Source organism: Brachyhypopomus gauderio, chromosome 13, assembly GCF_052324685.1.
Source record: "Brachyhypopomus gauderio isolate BG-103 chromosome 13, BGAUD_0.2, whole genome shotgun sequence".
NCBI classification, from domain to species: domain Eukaryota; kingdom Metazoa; phylum Chordata; class Actinopteri; order Gymnotiformes; family Hypopomidae; genus Brachyhypopomus; species Brachyhypopomus gauderio.
The window spans coordinates 20,546,322-20,568,407 of NC_135223.1; the positions used below are offsets into that span (position 1 = coordinate 20,546,322).

At 41.3% G+C, this 22,086-nt stretch overlaps 2 protein-coding genes across 4 annotated transcripts; one reads left to right on the forward strand and one right to left on the reverse strand.

Annotated features, from left to right (window-relative positions):
* Positions 1-5,474: 5,474 nt before the first annotated feature.
* On the reverse strand, positions 5,475-11,636 carry gdf6a (growth differentiation factor 6a). The gene is made up of 2 exons (XM_076970510.1): positions 11,185-11,636; positions 5,475-7,892 (listed from the first exon to the last, which is right to left on the reverse strand). The coding sequence occupies exons 1-2, from the start codon at positions 11,528-11,530 to the stop codon at positions 7,003-7,005; spliced, it is 1,236 nt and encodes a 411-aa protein (XP_076826625.1). The 5' UTR covers positions 11,531-11,636; the 3' UTR covers positions 5,475-7,002.
* Positions 11,637-13,256: 1,620 nt separating this feature from the next.
* On the forward strand, positions 13,257-21,254 carry sybu (syntabulin (syntaxin-interacting)). 3 transcript variants are annotated; one of them, XM_076971638.1, is made up of 8 exons: positions 13,257-13,554; positions 16,027-16,085; positions 16,223-16,400; positions 16,656-16,856; positions 17,695-17,797; positions 18,091-18,219; positions 19,105-19,260; positions 19,354-21,254. In XM_076971638.1, exons 2-8 carry the CDS (start codon positions 16,062-16,064, stop codon positions 20,528-20,530), a joined length of 1,968 nt encoding a protein of 655 aa, XP_076827753.1. In that variant the 5' UTR covers positions 13,257-13,554; positions 16,027-16,061; the 3' UTR covers positions 20,531-21,254. The 3 variants fall into 3 exon arrangements, with proteins under 3 accessions (XP_076827753.1, XP_076827754.1, XP_076827755.1); XM_076971639.1 differs by having other exon boundaries at positions 13,258-13,554; positions 16,235-16,400; XM_076971640.1 differs by lacking the exons at positions 13,257-13,554; positions 16,027-16,085; positions 16,223-16,400; positions 16,656-16,856 and adding an exon at positions 17,138-17,490.
* The last annotated feature ends 832 nt before the right edge of the window (positions 21,255-22,086 follow it).

Below are 22,086 nucleotides of genomic sequence, written 5' to 3' on the forward strand. Positions count from 1 at the left end.
CACCACCCCCCCACACACACACCTGACCACCACAAAGAGAAGTCACCATAGAATGTGCAGTCCTAACTGCCCAAGTACCACACACACACACACACACACACACTCACAACAGACACACCTTGCTTGCCACCTTTGTATCATTTGAAAGGCATATGGTTACAGCCATTCGATTCCACAGCTGAAAGTACCTTTCACTTAACCACAGTTCAGAAGGAGGTCAGACTTCTGCAAACAGACATATCGGACCAGAGGAGCTCGGTGCTCATGCTTAAGTGATGTGAGAGACAAGAAAACAAGACACAAGTGAAGCTCAGGCAGACCTACATCTGCCCAAACACACACGGTCATGTGATACAATTACACATACACTTGCAGAACAAAGGAAAAATTCATCTCGCTCACCTTGACGGATTAAGTGAAAGACTCAGAGGAAGAGATAACACTGTACGAAAAACATCTGACATTAATAAGAACTGAGAACTGAGGAGCCCTTTTAGGGGGGGGGGGGGGGGGGGCATCAGGACTGTCAGTCGTGTTTTTATCTGTAGCACAAGGTGCACATGTTCCCTTCACAAAGCTCAGGCTGCCCACAGCTAGCCAGGATCACCAGGTCCTATTGTGTCACTCTAGTAAATGATTAATGTTAACTGTGCCTCCTCAAGCTTAGCTGGTTAAATGACTTGTAGCTGACAACTCTCGATCATTAGCTTTGGGACACAACCGTTATCTGGTATTGACCACGCGACTGTTCTCAAGCATACCATGCTTAGAAAGACAGTCCACTTAAGTCTGCACTTAACATGCAAAGTAGGAATAATCTACAGTCTAATACTGACCTGTACACAACTGCTCCAACACACTGACAGACCAGTCCCCAAGGCAAGAACAACCTTTTGTCCTCACTCATAGAAGGGCACAGCAAGAGGTTTTTGGGTAATCGACATTCCGCTTCTTTCTGAACCTGCCTAATGTTTTATCAGCATCAAGAACTTTCTCTGTCTGTGGTGAAGGATTTCTCTGTCTGTGGTGAAGGATTCACCTCTGTCTGTGGTGAAACAATAGTGAACAGATCTACGGATGTGTGTGGTGTAGAGCACCACCCTCTACAGCTGCCGTCATGTCAACAGCAACAGTTTTTGGTACTATTCCCAATCTGACACAAATTGCTTTTAGAAAACTTGATTTTAAAAGCGTGTGTATATAAAGATGGCAGACACAGAGGTACAAACGCATGCAAGATGACTTCCAAAAATACATCCGCTTAAACTCATCTGCTTGTTGTTTGTGTGTGTGTATGTGTGTGTGTGTGTGTGTGTGTGTGTGTGTGTGTGTGTGTGTGTGTGTGTGTGTGTGTGTGTGTGTGTGTGTGTTTGTTTCACTGTGGTGGGGGGAGGGCTGTGTATGTGTGGGGAACTGCACTCTTGAATGGAATCACTGAGCAACACCATCAATCTGTCCCTCATCAGGGAAACAAAATGAAAAGCTCCCCCCAGCCATCGTCATAAAACATCTGCAACAGCTCCATCCGCCACTAAGGCATAATGGGGTAATTACGGTGAGGTGGGCGGGGCCTGAGCCGTCGCACACATGACCCTCTTTTGTACGTCTCTCAGTATGAGAAGCGCTGCTACCCACCGTCACATGACTGCAGAGCTGTAAAGCTGCAAAGACAGACAGAAGCCACTGCGTGCCACATCTGAAGACCCGACACGACTGCTCCAGCAGCCAGCGCGACCTCATCTCAAACACGACCCCTCCGCGCCCCCGGAGCCGATGACAGCAGGCCTCATCTGATCTGGGAGTGCATAATTGATGTCTGATCTGCTGCGGATGTCTGATCTGGCCCAGGCTGCGCATGCTGCACGCCTCCTAATCAGATGTAATTGAGGTCAACTGTATCGCGCTCAGCCGAAAGCCCGGGCAGGTACGCTGCAGTGCTTCATGGCTAATGGATGGGGCGAGACTACGGCGCTGTGACCTTTTGAGACACCCCAGGTGCCCATTTTTAAGTGAAAGCTGGGACTTTACAGAGCCCTGTAGGTGTCTGTCAAGGCAAGCCACCAATCAACACCTGCGATCAGGCCCCCCGGCCCGCCCCAACTCTGCCCTCTTGGAGGGTCTGTTCTCCCAGTGTTTGTTTTTCTCAGTGGCTCATTTTACCCGACAACCCCAAATGCACTATTGTTCCCTCTGGCACAAGCTGGTTTTTGAAATCAAGCAGGCTTGGAAGTGTACATCTCTCCCTCTAAAAGCCCCTCTTTCCCAGTGGAGAGGATGCCGAGGGCCGAGAACCATGCGCTACAAGCACGCGTTCATCTGTGAGACCAGATGGAGAGTGGCAGAGAGGTCACGGCCCTGCCCTGTTGCTAAACAGCGCCATTGTCCAAGCCACTGTGCAAATTTACCCTGCTCTTAGCACACACTGTAACTAACCCCTCAGACAAGACATGCATTTAACAACAGCGACGGTCATCAAGCCATTGTCTCTTACTACACAGTTGAACATGCCTGCCTGAGAGCAACTTCGACAATTCTTCAAGGAGATGTACAGATAAACAAAGCATCCCGTCAGCCATGCGCGAGGCCAAGCCCCAGCACTTAGCACTCGCACCGGCCCGCGAGTGTTTATCACAACAACCCCTAACACGGACTTTCATCTTCTCAAGCGTGAGCAAGAAACGAAGAATTTTTCCATTAAGGCTCAATTAAATCTGAAGGGTGGGGATTGCATTAACAAGGTAAAAGGACTGACTCTGCTTTCAGACGGGCCTCCGGAGCTCATGGAGTAATATGATTAACAGGTAAGCTAAAGCCCCACATGTAGCCCCCAGTGCCTTGGCTGGGCCGGGCCAGGGGCCAGGGGGCTCCTGCTGGCTTTACTGGAGACAGGAGAAGGCCAGCAGATGCCCCATTAGAGGAAGCTCCCGGGCTTTTGATAGCCCTGCACAGCACCATCTTGTGCGTTGCTCTAATGAGCAGATGCCAAGTCTCCTGGCCTGTGCTTTGAATGCAGCAGTGTACAATGTCCAGTGGGTCTGCAAGTCAGCAGGAAGATGAGCCCAGGAACACAGTGGGTGATACAGAGAGTCAGTGGTGGTTTCACTGAGAGGACGTGATCAGATTTAGAAACGTCTGACCTTTGGTTGTACTAGTGCGGGCAGGTGTGCGGACGGTCCAGGTCCGCCTCTTGCTTTGTGGGCTTTGCAGCAGCTCAATACAGAGCTGCACTGGGAGGTCAGTCCAGGCATCTGCCACCGCTCCACACACACACACACACACACACACACACACACACCCGTCCTCCCATCTGTGTGTGCTGCCATCCTTCTGTCTCAACACACATATGTACACATGAAAACACCAATCCAAACATACAATACATACACATGTTCCTGTCGTGGGCTTTTCTGAATGTGTAGGGTACAATGATAAATAAGGAAATTGTTAGATAGTAAATATCTAATGTCAAATTAATTGTCCTGTTCATTTGTACATTTCACATTTTATTCAAGGAACAAAGATTTTTTTTTTGTTTTCATTATAATTATATTTTCATTAAATTACAGTGATTTGTCCAAATGACACTGATTTTTACATTTGTCCCAAAAACCCATTCTTTCATCCACATAATACAATGTATTTTGACAATGTATTTTGACTGGACAAAACTGCTCTGTTAATGACAGGTTTGAACTGAAGACCTGGACCCGACCATAATGCATCTAAACAGAATATTCGGATGAGGATCTCACTACTGCTAGTGAAACAGAACATTTATAGAAGACAAAATGTGTGTGTGTGTGTGTGTGTGTGTGTGTGTGTGTGTGTGTGTGTGTGTGTGTGTGTGTGTGTGTGTGTGTGTGTGTGTGTGTGTGTGTGTGTGTGTACTGAAATTTAGTAAAAACTTCCCAGTCTCTGAACTCTGAGCCTGACTGAATGTTAACACCATCAGATAGAGCCGAAGCATCAGTTCCACAGGACTCAGACAGCCATCCAGTCTGATAACTCAGTATGCAGATGGGACGTGTCAAAGACATTTAGAACAACCATTCTCTGCACATGCACTAAAAATGATCTGTTCCTCTCTGCCAGGCATCTGGTTGTAACTTTTCAAGACACAGCATTTAAATAAACAGTGATGTCTCAAGATATATTCCCAGCCAAAGGAAGATTGCTCCCCAAAGACGGGGGAAGTGCCATCGTCTCATAAATGCACAGAACCCTGGAATGCACTGAGGAATTGGGAATGGTAAACTCTACAGTCCATTCTTCTAAACACACTTGGGATCTTCTGCATTCCTGTCTCGGGACACTCTTCAAGTCCAGACACTTTTCAGTGTGTCTTAATCAAATCAAAGCTACAGACCACGGAATGGTCTGTCGCAACCATGGTGTTTTTGTCCTTTTTTTTGTAAACACAGCTTTTATTGGCAGACGCATCTCTGAATGAATGTTTTTTTACAATGCTTCATACCCTGTCTACAATCCACATAAAAGGCAACAAATCTATGATGTGTCTTCAGAGAAAATGTGGGAATGACACTATCTTTCCCCTTAGAAATTGGCTGAAGTCTGGGTTATAGAACTTGTATACTGAGCCCTAACCTGCTGTCTGTTTAGTCAATTTTGAAATGAACAGGTTTGTAATTGGTGATGAGACAGCATTTAGGCTAAATCCCATTTGACACTTCTGATGCCATCACCACCCTTAACCTGAAGGAAATTACCACTGTAGCTGTCATGTGCTGGGACAGTTAAAATACATGTTAAGCATTTTTTCCCCCTTCTCTAAGTAAACATGTGCAGAGTGACATGATACTGTACCAGAGTCTGGACAGCATATACCATTTCAAAGCAATTTCCTAATTGTTTCCAGGCCAAGGCCAATCACCTATATGGAAGCAATCCCTGTTTTTAAACCTTTTGATCTAAAGATTTGGAAACATTACAGTGTTAAGCAAACTTGACCCAGGGATGGCTAATTCATTGGGAGGCTGTCTGTTGGTCATACACACTGACTCTTGTGCAGACAAGCTCTGTGCTTCTCTTGTATGGCCATGTGTTTAAATGCTGGGAGGTCAGAGCACTAGGTGCACATTCACCCAAGAGCATGGAGAAAACGTGCAGAACCAGAACCAGCCTGAGCTGATTACTTGAGCATACATGTATTGGGAAATGAAAGACTAGAATATGTGGTTCACATTAAAATCAGTTTAAAAACATTCTGAGCTTTGAAAATTTGAAGTACAAATGAATGTAATTAAATTAAAGTTTTTAATCATAAGAAATTATCTAATCATCAGTTCACTAGCTGATCCAAACAACAATAAGAGCACTTTACATTTGTCAGGTGTGCAATGATATTGTCAGAAAACATGTATATTTTGATTTCGTTTATCACTGGAGTTTGTGAGCCAGGAGCAACACACAAGTAATGCTTTTGTTCATTTTATTAGTACAGTAATAGTGTGGATTATTATCCATTGATATATTGTATATAGAACTGGGAAAAAACTCAAAATGCACCTCAAACCTTAGATTCTATGCAATAATGAGGTAGACACTGATATTGGTATTTCCACCCTCAGCAAGTACTGAATACATTTTAAATTAATTTTCTCAATGTAAGAAACACACGATTATATTGAACCTCTGTACATCACAAATAATAAAATAATTATAGAATAGAAATTATACCGATTTGAGTGCATTTAAAAAGTACATTTACAAAGAAATGTTGCTGCTCATTTCTCAATCCCTTGCACGTTTAGAGTTTTAACTATACAAATATTTACAGCTCAAATAATGAACAACAGTGCATTCGAAGCTAATGTGCATTTAAATATAATCTCGCTTACGAGTCTTTTTTCCTCAACAGTCGATAGGAAAGCCTCCTGACTACATGAACTTGGACAGTCAGTTGCTGCGAAGTGCATTTTGTGAAGATCTGAGCGATGATGTATTTTTCTTTTTTCCATCTCATTGAAGTCTTTTTGTTCATCTACTCCTCTTCACGGTCCAATTTACGTTTCTGCGGACCTTTTTAGCAGGCACTGTGACTCATAAGTCAAATGTCCAGGCACTTTAAATAAAATCCACCCGAGTGCATTTTCCATAATCAGTCGCTGGTACATTGTCCTTTTTAACAAACTCTCAGTCTGTCCTTCTCCTTCACCTCCTTGCTCTCTCTTTCCTTCTCTCTCTCTCTCTCTCTCTCTCTCTCTGTCTGTCTCTCTGTTTCTTGGCTTCCTCTCTCTATGGAGTTGGGACTTAGGTTCTCACAGACACATAGGGAATTTAGTACAGACTCGGTATTGCTTTTCATTTTGTGTTTGGTAAATTACATTCACCATTGCAGAAAAAAATGTCTTGATTATTATTGCTGCCCATGATAAAGCAACTGGTCAAAAAGACGCACTTCCAGAGGACTACGCTGTCCCATAGCGGGGAGGCGCATCCAGTGAGTTAGAGTCGTCCGTTTACTGGCCTGCGTTTGAACAGGTGCCCATCACCCCATTCTTTAGAGTCTACAGAGATAATGGTGTAACAAAATCCTCACTGAATCCTGTCCAGACGGTTACGCACAAAACCTGGCTTTTGTTACCTTTCTAGCTTTAGAGACAAGAAAATCCCAATTTAAGCTCTTTTGCGCGTTTGGATATGGGGTTAATGTATAATTTTTTTAGGTATAGACCAAGCTATAATAAAGATAACATTAGCCTATTACAACGGGACGTTTTAAAACCGATACACTGAAAACGGGGGCTACTTGTATAAATATGGTCGGCCCCTGTCTGCTGATAGTTTTGAGCTTATAAAGACAACATGAGCATGGTTATCGTACAAAAGTATTAACAATTATTTTTGTTTGTGAACTAACACCGCTATGTGTCTTAAACACGTCTGTTCGTTTTGCAGATTTAACTGACTTCATTTTGGACACAGATTCGAGATCTTCTTCAGCTCCCTTAAAGTTACTAAATACCTGCACTAAACACAGCGCTACCTACAGCCACATTGTTCTACTACCATGTCTTCATATTGTTTGTAAACGACATTATTACCGGCGTCGATGTAAAGTATACTAATTGGGCTCAGTTTTGTAGGGACGCAACAGCTGGGTGGTGTACTGTTCGGGTCCATAGAATTCATAAGAGTTTGAATGATGGCGTGGTTCGTTGGCTCCAGATGCGATCTTAATGGGAAATCGCACACGCCCTCGCAGTGATAGGCTTCATAATCCAGAGGCGCGATGATCCAGTCGTCCCAGCCAAGCTCCTTGAAATTGACATGCAAGGCTTTTTTGCTGCACCTGGACCTGGACTTTTTGCCGTGTCTTTTCCCGTGACGGTTATTCAGCGCCGTTCTCCGTCTGCGTCTTGCTTTAAACTGAAGCCCAGCGTCTTCTCTGGATCCACGGGAGCCCCGAGACTTGATCTTTTCTTTCATCTCGTTGAACAAATTCTCCCTCTTCCGGGAGCGTGTGTAAACCACTAATATTGCCTTTTCTTGCTGTGATCGACCGTGTCTGTCAAACCCCAGCTGTTTTAACTCGATCTCCGTGTCAGTCTGACCAAAGACTACCTTGAGCTCGAGACAGAGCTGGCTCTCCTGACCTGAATTTGGTCTGTTTTCAAACATCTCCCCAACGTCCAAAACCTCCCATCCTGATTTTTGAGAATCCTGAAAATCAAGGGACCTGGAATCCAGGGGCCTGCTTGATCGACAAGGGAACAGCTGAATGTTATAGAGACCTGTCGGAGACGGAAGGAAACCCTCCGGTACTTTTCGGAATATCCTTAATTCTGCTCCGACTAGCTCCTCTTTGTCTGAGAGAGTTGAAACATCAAACAGATATTTCTGTCTTCGTAAGGGGGCGTGCAGGAGATCGTCTGGAAGATAAAAAAGAAAGAGCAGCAGTCAGATCTACTTAGTGTGTACAGGGTTTGGAGAGAGGGGCTAAACTTTGACAAACAGGCTGGATTGCTGGCCTTATTCTTTGTTTTTGTTGAGGGCCAAGTCAAGCAATAAGCAGTACAAATGCCATAAAATCACAAACCAAACTAATAATAATAATAATAATAATAATAATAATAATAATAATAATAATAATAATAATAATACATGTTTTTTAATTATTACATCCGTTTACATGTAACGCTGTAACCGTGTCATGGTGCGTTGAAACTATTGGGAACAGAGAGGACTGTCAGGTGATTATTTGGAAAAACATACACTAATAACTATTTTATGATCGCCCTGCTTAAATATAAAACACCTCGTAACTGATAATGTTCGTCAACCAAAGAGAGTCTCTAGTTTTCTATTCAGTATTGTTTGTGCATAAGCAAAACTCGATAAAGATTCATTCGGAAACATAAACTTTTTGCTTCTGTTTAAGAGGCGATTAACGGGAAAAAATAAAATAATAATAATACAAGGCTTGAAAATGTTTTTGTCCTTTGATGGCACAAACAATGTGGTTGCATGATCAGTTGATGGAGATTCTGCACATGACATAAGAGAAATGCCCTTATGTACACACTGCTACACAAAGCACAATTTATGCATTCTTTCGCCGACAAGCTTGATAGTACATTACCAGAATAATATCCAAAATAAGTTAGACCATTCTGGATCTAAACACCAAACAAATCTATCTGAATATGCATTAAACGGATTTAGATAACTTCAGTAATATTACGAAGGATACAGGACAAACATAAGGAGGAGACATCCGCATAAGCAGTAGGCCTATTTGGTACCAGTGCATTATAAAGGCTATGAAATAATACATTTCACACACACACACACACACACACACACACACACACACATATATATATATATATATATATATATATATATATATATATATATATATATATATATATATATATATATATATATATATATATATATATATATATACTGAACGACCATCAATCATATATCTTATGTTTATCACTGTTGCTGTGCACGTATGGTCTGCATTAACGTTTAAGACTTAAATCGAATACAAGGTCAACAAATAATTAACAGTTCCGAAGCCCTTCGCCCGACTAAAATGCTTCCATGCCTATATTTCATTCTTCCTGCCAACGATAACATTTTTGGTTGAAAAATGCTTTGCCTGATTATACTGACTATACTCACTATAAGTTATCGCAATCAAATGTGTACGGGCCTAGTCGTCCAGAAGAGGAACAGACAGATAAAAAGGATAACACTGCTACCGAAAGTAATCCACACATCTATCAGGCACGAGTATTTTACTGTCTCATTTAAATCAGTGTGCAGATGTGTTCGGATATACTTTGGATTTGAAGAGAGAGAGGAAGACAAGGAGAGAGAGAGGGAGAGAGAAAGGGAGAGAGAGAGGGAGAAAGAGACTTTTCGCATTGTGGCTACTGAGGCCAGCGTGCACCATCTGCGTTTTAATGAGTTACTTCAGGTGCCAAAAGTAATTTTCATACATTCCGTTTGTTCTTGTCTGATCTTGCGACCATAACGACGTAAAATTTTGGGAAATGTCTTATCTACACTGAGGAAATTCTTTCCTGTTAGACAAAAAGATTAGTAGCTTATCATAATTAAAAGTCGTTTGTGTGGAAATGATTCTGATAGTATTCAACAATGGATGAGGCGTACAGCATATAGCCAAGAAACATTAGCATGTTTATCAGTGTACCTGTGACTTTTATATTACTTACTCTGTTCGTAGAATTTTTTTAATAAACTCTTCTACATAACTACATTAAATTTGACCCACGGTATTCCCGCGTGTCATTTCTTCCTCTAAATTCTTTAAATAGACAGCTTGCCACAATTGGTAAAGTGTTGATGTGAAAGATGTCTAAGTTAGTATCTGAAAATTAATATTAGATAGTCGCAATGGTTAATGGCAAAATCTAAATGTCAAAAAAACGAGATTTTTTTCCAATTGCGTAAAAGCAGCCCCGCAGGTAGACGGAAAAACGACCATTTCTCTGGGAAAGAAACCTTCAAATTCTCCCCTTTTTGGTGAAATGCCATAGGCTGAACTAGTTCATTATGAGGGACAGACAGTGTTTGATATGTTATGACATGAACACTCAATTAGATCACCCAGTTCAAATACTCCAATCAGCGGTTTGATGCTAAGCAACCCTCAGAGGGTCCAGCAAAGGGTCAAAGGCAATGACACATCAAATCAAAATCAGAAAAGTAAAGTTTTTTCATTAAATCAGCTCGCGGTTCTCTCCAATGAGTTTATATAATGAGCATTTATTTATAGAGAAAAGATGTAGTTTCGTGTCTCTAAATTATGCAACAACTTCAACAAATCTTTAGTTGCTCATAAACAAAGTTATATAGTTACTCTTAACCACATAAAAGGGGTTAGATCTGAATAACTAATAGGGATGCTGATACCGGTTGTTTCTTCATTAGACTTAAATTTAAGCGTCATACTTTTCTTTAAAATCGCTGACTGACATAAATGAAATCTTACTGAATACCTGAAATGTCTACACTGCGTCTGTATGGTTAGAAGTTCAAATTCATTTAAGTATCCTGAAAAAAAACTTTGGTAATGACTCTTAAATATAACGAAAGCTATACATTATGAACGATAACGTGACCAGCTTTGACTACTCGCACACGAGGATGCTGGATCAATGATTTATTGCCTTCATTTAGAAAAAAAATGCCCCAATTAGTGTTTTATTGATACATTACCTTGGGGTCAATGTAAAGCCATTATAAAATGTATTATTCTGAAATGTAAGGTGGAGCTACAGTTAAGAATTAATTGCTGTCTACGCATAGAGAAAATGTTTAATATTATATGCATACTGCGTTACAGGATTAATAGCTTTCCTGTCTCTGCAAAAAGTCCAATGCGAGTTTCACTGATTTGTGATTTTTTAAATTCTTTTTACTAATATACGTTTTTACTAGTTTTAAAAAGTATAAAATTTGTATTCATAACTTAACACTGAAAAATCGTAAAAAGACCACACGGGTGTAAATATTTTCGTCACGTGTACTGCTATGTTCAGAAAGAAATCCGAATGTAAGCAAAATGATGCGCAGAATCTTGAGAATACCTAGAACCTGTGGGAAAATGTACTCAACTGCACTGCAATATAATCAACATGTGCTCTATGGCTGACTGTAAATTCAGAAAATAATCAAACAAACCTTTTCCCCTGTCAACAAAGCTTGTTATGGTATTCGCAGACTTTGATGATCGGAAAAAACTTGCATTTAAACCCAGTTTTTCAGCAGCAGAGTAAGTCCTGTATATGGAGATCATGTAATCGTGCGGTACAACCGAGTTCTTAAAATCATCCTGACGGTTTAGACTTGGGGATGATGCAAAAACCTCTTTAAGAAATTTGGGTGACCTTTGTCCATCATGTAGGTTTTTGGTCCCCTTGTTCCTCTTCGCCCCGGAGGAGGATATAATTGCAGCTGACTGGCAACATGGTAAATCCCAGAGGGAAAAGAATAGTGTGTAAAACGCTACCGCTCGCACGGCATCCATGGTGGTAATGTCCGAAAAGTGTAGTCCTCTCCACAGTGAAGCCGGTGTTGGATAGCTCAACTGGAAGGCGAACGAGGCGCGTGTGAGAACTATGTCCCACCAGGAAAGTGCGCTCGCGCTCTATACACGCAAGTGCGGAACACGCAGAAACACCCGTGACACGCCCACTCGTCGGGCGCTCCTGGGCTTATTGAACTTCTCCCTACTTTTTCCTATCTCGCAACTTGAACAGAAAAAAAGACACACTCGACGTGTGAAGGAAGAGTAGCCATCAGTCCTGCGCCAGAAAACGCAACATTGCGCCGAGCTTAAACGTAAGGTAACATGTTAACAAGGGTTAACAGGTCAACAAACGTATGCGCAGGTCTATAGCACTGGATACTGCAAACCTTAATCCTTGATACAGAGTCGTAACGCTCATCCATATTCAAAAGCATGAAGCAGTTATTGTGTGTATGGCATTAGACAGTGAAAACGGACATAAAGTTATGCTAGCCTGATTGAAAGAAACGTAGAAAAATCTATATTTTTGTATGTTGTATGGATTCTCCATTTTGTTTGTTTTGTTTGTTTATTTAATAGCTACCATATAGGCAATTGTATAATGTGGTGTAAAACTGTAGTGGTACGTGACGTCGAGCGGATATGGTTGTATTTCTATTATTAAATGATGAACGTTTTATTAAACTTGTGTAATACACACATATATATAAAACGAATATTATGTACAACTGAATCCTGAACACCACCTACAGCGGTTTACAGTGTACAATGTTTTTTCGGAGTTGCACTGCCCCCTATCTGTTGTTCCTTGACACGACTAAATCTATAATATCTGGAAAAGAGCGATCATTCTTAAGAGGACATTCAAAGAGAGTCTTCAGTGTTTGCTTGAACGTGTTTGTTCATAGTTCACGAATGAACACGAATGTTCATAAATGAACATGAATATGGTCTTAACAAGTAAAAAAAAAAAACTTTCGCGCCTTTTTATTCTATACACTTAAAATATTAGCCTAATTCCGCTATTCCATTTAAATGGAAGTACCCATGCTTGTAATTGATGTGATGATAAATAGTCCTTCTTTTAACACCACTGAAGACGCAGAAATGTACAGGAAGAAGTTTGTGGGCATTTCGGAAAGTAAGACCACTGATGTGTGAAGGACAGAATCCTAAACAACATGATGTATTATTTTGTGGTCTAACCCACAACCGAGTCTCGTGGGCTATGTCTCCCTCTGTCTGTCATTCCTATTTCTACTCCTAACACCCCCACAAGTTTCGTCATTTTCACTTCTGGTTTTCTACCAGCAGAGGGTACTGTTCACTTTTCTTTCAATATAAAGGGTATCCGTTACAAGGACTTTAAAGGTTAGCAGTCCCAGGTTTCTGTCTATTACGCAGTTTAATAGTCTTATTTAATACACTACTCACCTTACATTTAGCTTAAAATGTTTAATCATTAATACGTTAGAAATCAGCACATGTGGGCGTGTACAGCAAAGCACCCAGATCAATAATAGTGCGCTTTGGCAATTTGCTTGACAGCCAACTAACTCAGGCCACTGGCAGCCTAGCACAAGCCTGAAAAAAAGCTTAGGCACTGACTCCGTCCGCCGCTTAATCTACCTCGATTCAGCACCATGGAGAGCCGCGGTCAGCTCCAACCTGTTCTCATCGCTGTACACACACGTTCACGAATCACTGCGTAGACTGCGCATACACTCAATATGTAGCTGGAGGGTTTCTGAAATCTGGACCCTACTGGTAAAGTAGGAGTTAACGCTTGCTGTGTTACATAACACATTTGCAATATTAGTCATAGCGTAGCTGTGAGGTTCGTTCTGTTCATGTCCTGTGATTTGACCAGCAATAGCAAAAGTGACCGTGTCGTAGAAAGACGTAAGAGACAACACGGTCAGACTAGAAGACAGGGAGAACGCTGGGGCACATGCTGTTCTAAACATCATCTTCGCATCATCTCTTTCAACTCTCGCTAGAAGAGACACGCTTCTCATAAGGCAAGTGTCTTTTACTTACTGCGTCACACCACTTAGTGTTGTTTGAACCTGAAGAGTGCGAATTCAATTCAGTGCTTTTCTCTTCGAAACTTAGGGATTTATGTCTTGAATCCCGAGGCAACACAATAGTAACAAAATACAAAAGACAACGTCACAGGATAAAAACAAAAACAATGGCAATCAAATATCGTAATGTTCATATTTCCTGAGTTATTCACAATATTAGGTGTATTTTCTGATGGTAAACAGTTTTAGGTGGGGCAGCTTGAAAGATTCAGCACCAATGGTCGCGTGTAGCATATATACCAGTGGGACAGTGTCCGCATTCTTATTCGAAGACTGAATTTCCCAAACATTTCTATCAACAAAGGCTTTTTCATGTTGCATTGATATGTGTCCTGAACTCTCTCGTAATTGAAAGGTACGTCTGTGTCTATGTACACTGAAAAGACGAAGACTGAAGGTTTGTAAAGGTACTCGACGTTCTCGTGTGCTTAGGGCAATATTACCTAATAATCCACGAGACTGTTGCGTTCAATCATTTGGATGAAAAGTTCATAATTTTTTTTATATTCTAAAAAAAAATTAGTAGTCCTGTTTCTTAGTTCTTTCATTGTTCGGTTTGAAAAAGTATTGCTGTTTTCTATGGGAAAAATTGAACGACTAACTCCTTGAAATAAACAAGTGTTTATGTGCACAGAAGTCTTTGTATGTGTTATGGAGGGAGCCATACGTCGGTTAACTCTTGAGCAGTGTTCACACTGTTAAAAACGGCAATCAAAACAGAATCAAATAATGACAAATAATCAAATAAACACAGGTAAGATAAGACTGAGTGTAACTATGGCACACTGAAGCAAGTCATAATAAGTCATCTGTTTGGCTTTGAGTTTGACTTCTCACCCATGACACCTCACCTGTGTAGCATAAACTCTCAAAATAGCACTTGTGATAGACTTCAGGTGTTCTGTTTTTATTCGACAGTGTGATCATATCTTATAGAACAGTCTATTTATTTCTCCCAAAATAAATGTGTGTTACGAGCAATGAGCTCTGGACTCCAACCAACTGTATAAGAAAATGTTGGATTCTAAAGATTTCTAAAGAGCTTGTGTTTTGGGGGGTGAAAGAGAAATTCACTGAATGCATCACCTTTTTTCTATATACAAAATATAAACCAAGGTGAGATTCTCCTTTGCATTTGATTTTGAGAGGTATAGGAGGGAATTGCTATGTGGGGTTGATTGCATCATTCTCAGTGAAGCAAGCAAGAACACTCACTTGCTTTATATAACCAGTATTTCTCACCATTGGAATGTTGCTGAGAACCATGAATTATGAAGATAATGAGGCTAATTATTAAAGACATTGGTTTGCCTGCTTGAAATGACATAGCAAAATTGATAGAAGGGGTCTTGTATAATTCCTGTGATCATACTAAAATTATTGTAGGTATCATGCTGTTCTATCAATTAGAGAATTTTCATAGTCAAGACAAATTATTATCAGAATCACATTCACAAAAACCTAAGATGGGTTTTGTTTAAAAAGAGGGATTACTGTTATGCAAAACAAAACAAAACAAATCCCTTCTGTACTGGTCCACACTGGACTGGATCTTTGATGCTATCGTGCTGTTTTGCCTCTAGTGGTCTGAGCCCTGGTGATGACACGTGACATCTTGGCTTCCTATAAGGTCCATTAGAGTCTGGCTGCCTCAGCTAAGAATGTAAAACTGGGTTGTGGTTGGATGTTCTAACAGGACAATGGTCAAAATTATCTCCAATCTCCAGGCAAAAATGTTTCTATAGTCACAGAATCAAATTTTTGCCATGACCATACCAGCTCCATGACTTCAACCCTGTTGAATACTAGTAAAAGAGGTGAGGAGGATAATCTAGAGATCACAGGACTCAATATACAGAGATTTGGTGTGGAGAAATTAACTCTGAGCTTTTGTTCTGTGTTGCCCTACCTCATCACTTATTATGGGGGGGGGGGGGGGGGTACTAAACAGAACTGTGTCAATTAAAGGGCAGAAATCACTCCAACACCCTTAATGGAGAGGCATAAACAAGAATATTTATCACTAAGAAAGTTATTCATAACCACACTGAGAAAATATTCACTCATGTCTAAAAGATCATCTCAGTAAATTCACAGGCCAGTTGCTGAAAGCAAGAACATATGACACAAGAGTCATATGAGTATATGATTTGAAGCTCTAATATACATGCTTACATAACAATTATACAAACCATGGAATCACAATCTCTGAGGTTTTGGCTCCTAATGGGATAAAAGAAAAAATATCATCCAGACCTGAAATGTAGCCAGCTGTGTTGAATTCCTATGAAATGTATGATGCCTGTACAGCAACATTAGCAGATCAGATTTAGTGCCATGGTGCCTTTGGTTAAGGAGACTGTAACACATTCTGCTGTATTGAAACTATTCTTTCCTCTCGGGCAGATCTACTGATACCTGCAGAGCTTTCTAACTCAATTATGGGACCATTCCAGGAATACCAGGTACTTTCCTATTTTATACACTATGACGAACATACAGTTTGTCCAGTGTGAGCTGCAGTTACCGTTACATGTGTGCAGCTTTTGAACGGGGCGATCGGAAGCCTCAGCTTTGAAACCATAAGATGAACTGGTGTTAGCATCCATCACAGGTGAAGAAGCCCTGGGACAAGATCAGCGGGCGCAGCCGCATCCCCCGCCTCGTTCTCCAACCTTCTCGCCCCGAGGGTTCCTCTGCTTCTGAGGAGGAGAGTAAACGCTGTGACGTCAGCGCAGAGCACTCGAAGAGAACCATCAGTACTAACAGCTTCTCATCAGGTGTCGGGCATAAACACAGTGTGCAGTTGTTGCTATATTCTTGAGAACAATTTAAATCTTAAGTAGCTACAGGGACTAACATTACAGCAGATATGTATAATCATTGCAAAATAATCTCCTGAGCTTTTAAGAGCATCATTGATCAAATTGATCATAAAAACAGATGGAGAAGGACGTGTCAGGAAGAGCATTATTCTCTAAGCTTTGCCACAGTAGCTGCAGGCATTGTTGACTGGAGCCTCTTTGGGTTTCTAGATGACACTGGATGTCCAAGCAGTCAGTGTGCATCCCCAGTCAAGACTGCCTCTGGATCGGAGAACAGCCCTCTGGGGTCGCCGCCGGCAGGGGACCGGAAGGTCAAGGTCAAGAGGGTCAGAGTTCAAATGACGACTGAAGGGAATACCCCCACACAGAAGCGTAAGAGAGAGCAGCATCACCACTCTATACTTCACAGAGGTGAGAGAATAATAGTTCAGATACTGCAGATTTTATCACAGAACCTTTATATAACAACACAAATGTGGCAGGCTTGGTGAAGGTTTTTCTTTTTTTTGTAGCTATAATTGAGATAAATATGTAAAACTACCTTGATAAGCTACTGCAGTATGATAAACTGTATGATACAACAGACATAAACTGTAAAGTCTATGAAACCATCATTATAGGTATGATTCATTTATGAATATAAACACTGAAAATATATAAAATTCTAGTAAAGTTATTATATTCATTAATCCATCATGCTTTATTAGCAATGTTATCATAGTACATAAAGTATTAATGTGAAATCATTCTTTTGTATGAAGACAAAATATGTAGGTGCATCAAGCCATGGAGAGGCAGGTGTTGCTTACTTAATTAGCCCTCCTCAGAGAGTGTGGTGATTGGTGTGTCAGATGGAAATTAGATGGCCAATCAGTGTAATTAGGAGCAGTTAACTTGTCTGATTGGCTGAATGAGTCGACCAACAGTTGAACTTGCACGCTACACTAAGGAACTGTTTGTTTTAGCACTTGTTTGGTTATTTTCTCACAAGGTTAAAGTGTGTATGTTATTATGGTTTTGTCAAAAGGAAAGAGTTACTTCTCAGGTATGTATGTAAATACCTGAAGTAACTCAAATAACACATGAAAATCATTTGCATAATATATATTTATCATCATTCTTAGTCATGATATTTTTGACTCTTTAGATTGCTGTATTTGATCAAAATAGAATTAAATTGTCCTATGACAACAGAAGAAGAGATCCTATAGCTTCAGAAGGGTTATGTGCCTGCTTTGATCTCTTGTAGCAAGTGAGGCAGACTTCAGCTCATCCAGTAGCACTGGAAGCTTCAAGGCCCGTGAGATTCTGGCTAACAGCTCCACGGGGAAGAAGAGCTGCTCATCCCATAGGTGAGACACTTGTAGTGGGCTGAACCATCTCATACCTGCCCGTGTGGTGTGTATCATATAGTTTTGGTAATGTTTTAGTAAAAGCCTTTTCTTTAATTCTTGCTCTCCTCTGCTTCCCTGCTCTCAGCCTTCTGAGTTAATGATTTATGTACATGCAAAACACTGATGACCTTGTTAGTTAAATGAAAATTAAGCCTTTGCACCCTCATGACATCAGATCATGTCACTGAAGACATTCTGTGATGTAAGAGGCATTAACATGGATGAATTGTCTTATGTTCTCTGCTCTGTAGTCGTGTGCCCCACATCAAGAGCCAACCTGTGTTTAAGCCTCCAGGAAGCCCCATATATTCCTCCTGCAGGACACCCCCCCAAACCCCCTTATCTTCAACCGTCTGCAGCTACTCTAGCCCCACAAGCAGGTATGCAGTAGGGCCATACAGGCTGCCTGTAGTAGGGACATGAGAACAGCTGTACAGTCATCTTCAGTGAGTGTGGATCAGGCTCTGTGCCAATACACTATCATTGTTTGTCCAGTTCCACATGAAGAACTGGACTACATCAGTCATTGTTGGGCTGTGCTGAGCTTTGAAGGGATTTTAAAAATCTGCCTTGATTGTGCCTACGTGACTGCTGAATGTGAGAGTGTACAGGGTCATTCAAAGCCATTTTGTTGGAGAGGGCTGGGAATGTGAATTTCATGTACTTTTCATGAAATTTCATGTACATGTACTTTTGAATGCATTATTTTGGTGGTGATGTTAGGTTAAATTCAAGGATGAATTTTAAATATCGTGCCAAGATGTAGCTCAAGTCATTTCCACTTTCGCCTTCTTGTATAATCTGTGAGCATGTGAGTCTTTGAGCACCTGAGGGATTTTTGTTTGCACTGGTTTGATCCGGTCCAGAGTCCTGTTGTGGTGTTCGATACTACAGCATCCTTGTTGATGCTTTCTACAATACTATGATTGCCAAGGATGCAAAACCAATTTTAAAGTACCATCAGCAAATTGCCAGTAATGTCGTGCCCCAGTCTCAGCACAGCTGCCAACTAACACGGCCCTGCTCTACATTTAAATGCTCATTCAGCCCTCTTTTCTCCTGCTGTACCCACTCAAATGTCCTTTGCGAACAAAGGCCGAAATTGATGTAACCTCACCCCGCAAGATGCACACTGGAAACGTTTGTTCTTTTTCCCACCTTCCCCAGTTGTCATTACCAAAAATATCTGTAACCAATTTGCTTTCACCTCTGCATCATCAACACGGCACTGCAAAAATGACACATTTGACTTGATTTTGTTACAGAAGGACTACTTCTCGGCGGTACCATTCATGCGGGGACAATCATGGCATCAATCCCCCCAACCCAGAGCAATACTTAACCCCCCTACAGCAAAAAGAAGTCACCATCCGGCACTTGAAGACCAAGCTTAGGGATTCTGAGCAAACGGTGCACGCCCGGTATGCCTTTTTCAGATATTTCTTGCACACAATTTTCAGCCATAAGTACAAATACCAATAATAGGCATGATGTAAATGTCTCCCGTCTACCAGAGAGTCTGAAATCCAGGAGCTGAATTCCCAGCTGGGACGGATGCGTGAGGACTGGATCGAGGAAGAGTGCCATCGTGTAGAAGCACAGTTGGCTCTCAAAGAGGCACGTAAAGAGATAAAACAGCTCCGGCAAGTAGTGGAGACCATGAAGAACAGTCTGATGGAGAAGGACAAGGGCATCCAGAAGTATTTTATTGATATAAACATCCAGAATAGGAAATTGGAGTCCTTGCTGCATAGTATGGAGCTGGCCCAAAGTGGTGCCAGCCTGCACGATGAGCCCACTCTGGACTTCATCGGTCACTCTCCCGAAAGGCCCCATGCAGAGAAGATGGAGGACGAGCTGCAGGAGGATGATCAGGTGGAGGAGGAGATGGCTGACAGTGGGCTCCCAGTTAATAATGAGCTGACCAACCAAACGGACAAACTAGACCAGGTCCTGATGTCCACAGCTCTGGAATCTCTACAAGACTGCAGTATCAAGCACATGGAGCAGCCAGGATCATCTACCATGGCACAGGATCCCTCAGAGGTCACGGAGAAGAGTACGGAAGGTCAAACCTCGAGTGAGGCGTCTGCTGAAGAGCATCCTGAGGAGAAGGCAGTGCAGACTGAGGAGGTCTTCTCTAGCCTTGACCTCCAGGCCCTGCTCTTGCAGCTGCTGAAGTTCCAGAACACTGGACTCTCCAACATGATGTCTACCCCATCTAAGAAAATCCTCCAAAGGTTCTCCAAAGCACAAGAAGCTAACATGCCCCAAGATGTAGAAGCAATCAAAAATGAAGATTTGCCACAACTTCTGGTACCCAGTCTGGAAGAGGGGATCGACCAAATTCTGCCTCCAGCCATGATGGTGGTTTCTGAAGACCCAGGTGGTTCAAATCAGAGTTGCTTGATGGCTGAAATGGATCCGGCGTTCACAGAGGAGCTAGACCTCGACGCGAAAGACGGCTCAAGCAGTGATGTGGCCGTGGTGTTGAATAACCACTGGAGTAACAATTTCTTGATTGATTTGGTTGCCGTGGCAGCACCTGTTCTTCCCACTCTGGCCTGGCTGTACTCTCAGCATGGTGTGGTTGGTGGGGCACCAGTCTACAACATCGCAGCGTTGATTCGTGGGTGTTGTATTATGGGATTGCACTCTCTTCGTCGTGTTGCACACGGGCCTCACATGTAACGGGCTTTCACATGTGTCCACAGTTAACAAGCACTTGCATATTTAAAGTAGTTTTTGGTTTTGTTCATTTGTTTATATTTTTTTTTTTATTATTTATTTTAGTTCCCACACCTGCTTTGCACTGTGTATAGTTGCCAAAAGTTGGGCAAAAATTGTAAACTTGAAGGGATTTATGTTTGTTTTCCTGTTAGTTTTTACGTTTGTTGTACTGCTCTCTATGACTTGATCATCTGGGTAGGTGGTCTTGTTGCTACCGTAATGTCCTTCTCTAGTTTTTGCAATTACAAAGTTTGTATTTCTGAAGGACTCGACGCCAAAGCTTGGTCAGTATTTGTGCTCAGTGAAGATGGATTCTTCCCTTGAGTTTAGCACTTTACGTGTTTCTCTGTGTGAACTTACCTACTCTCTAAAGATGGTCATTGCTACAGTACAAAAACACTCATGTGCCCGAGCTACATGCAATATTTGTTTGTATCGGATGTCATATTTATTATTAAAGCATAGTAACCCAATTTATGTTTGGATTTTTTTTTTGTGGTAGGAATGGCTGCTAAAGTAAAAGGCCTAGATACCTTGTTGTTGCTTCAAGTAATTATTTGTTTAGCAGACATGTGTTCTAAGATTAACTTGACTCAAGTATAAGTGTCTATGATCCATAGTTTGCTCTTTCATTTGTGAAATATGGCTGAAAAATAATTAAAAAGGCTTTGAAGTGACAATGGAACTGCTTGATTTATGCTCATTTATCACATGACCACATGAATTTAACAGGGTATGGAGACATGACCTTGTACGTGTACAATCAACGGCTCTTATACAGGACCAAAACTAATGTAGCAAGTGTTTTGGAGCAGTTTTTTTTTTTTGGGGGGGGGGGGGGGGGGGGATTATGGCCGTGTGTACCTTCCACTCAACAATACGGCCATCAAAACAAACACAAAAATGAGGTAAAGGAAACATTTTTAAAGGATAAAGATAATTTCGCTTTTATTCCATATATTTGCTGTATTGGAAAATATGTACACATGGCATAATGTTTGGATATCTGATTACATAGAAAAGTGCCTCCATAGAAGCAGTACACCACTGATTTTTTTTTTAAACCTGAAAAATACATGAACAAGTATTTAAAATAATGTTTGAATTTAGCAGTACCAGTATGAGCACATAAGACTTGCACAAAAATATATTTGTTTTCTTTTTCTCACCACAGCTGGTGTGTATTTTGCACCAAAGCCTTTAACGGTTAAAAACCTCTAAAGTTGAATGTAAGCTCAAATCTGGGTAAAGCTGAGCTGCTTTTTAATTGAACTCCTACACGTTCAGAGAGAAAACAAACTGTTTTTCATACAGTAAGATGCACAAGTGCTCAGTGGGACCCTACCATCAAACACTGTGTACAGGTATGGAGCATTCCTGTTTGCCATTACATATCTAATTGTGATTTTGGCAACCAATAATACTGGAACATTGGTATGAAAATGCTTTAATTGATAGTGATCAAATGTGTAAAAATGTCCATAAAGGGTGACTGATTTGCGTTTGTTTCCTATATA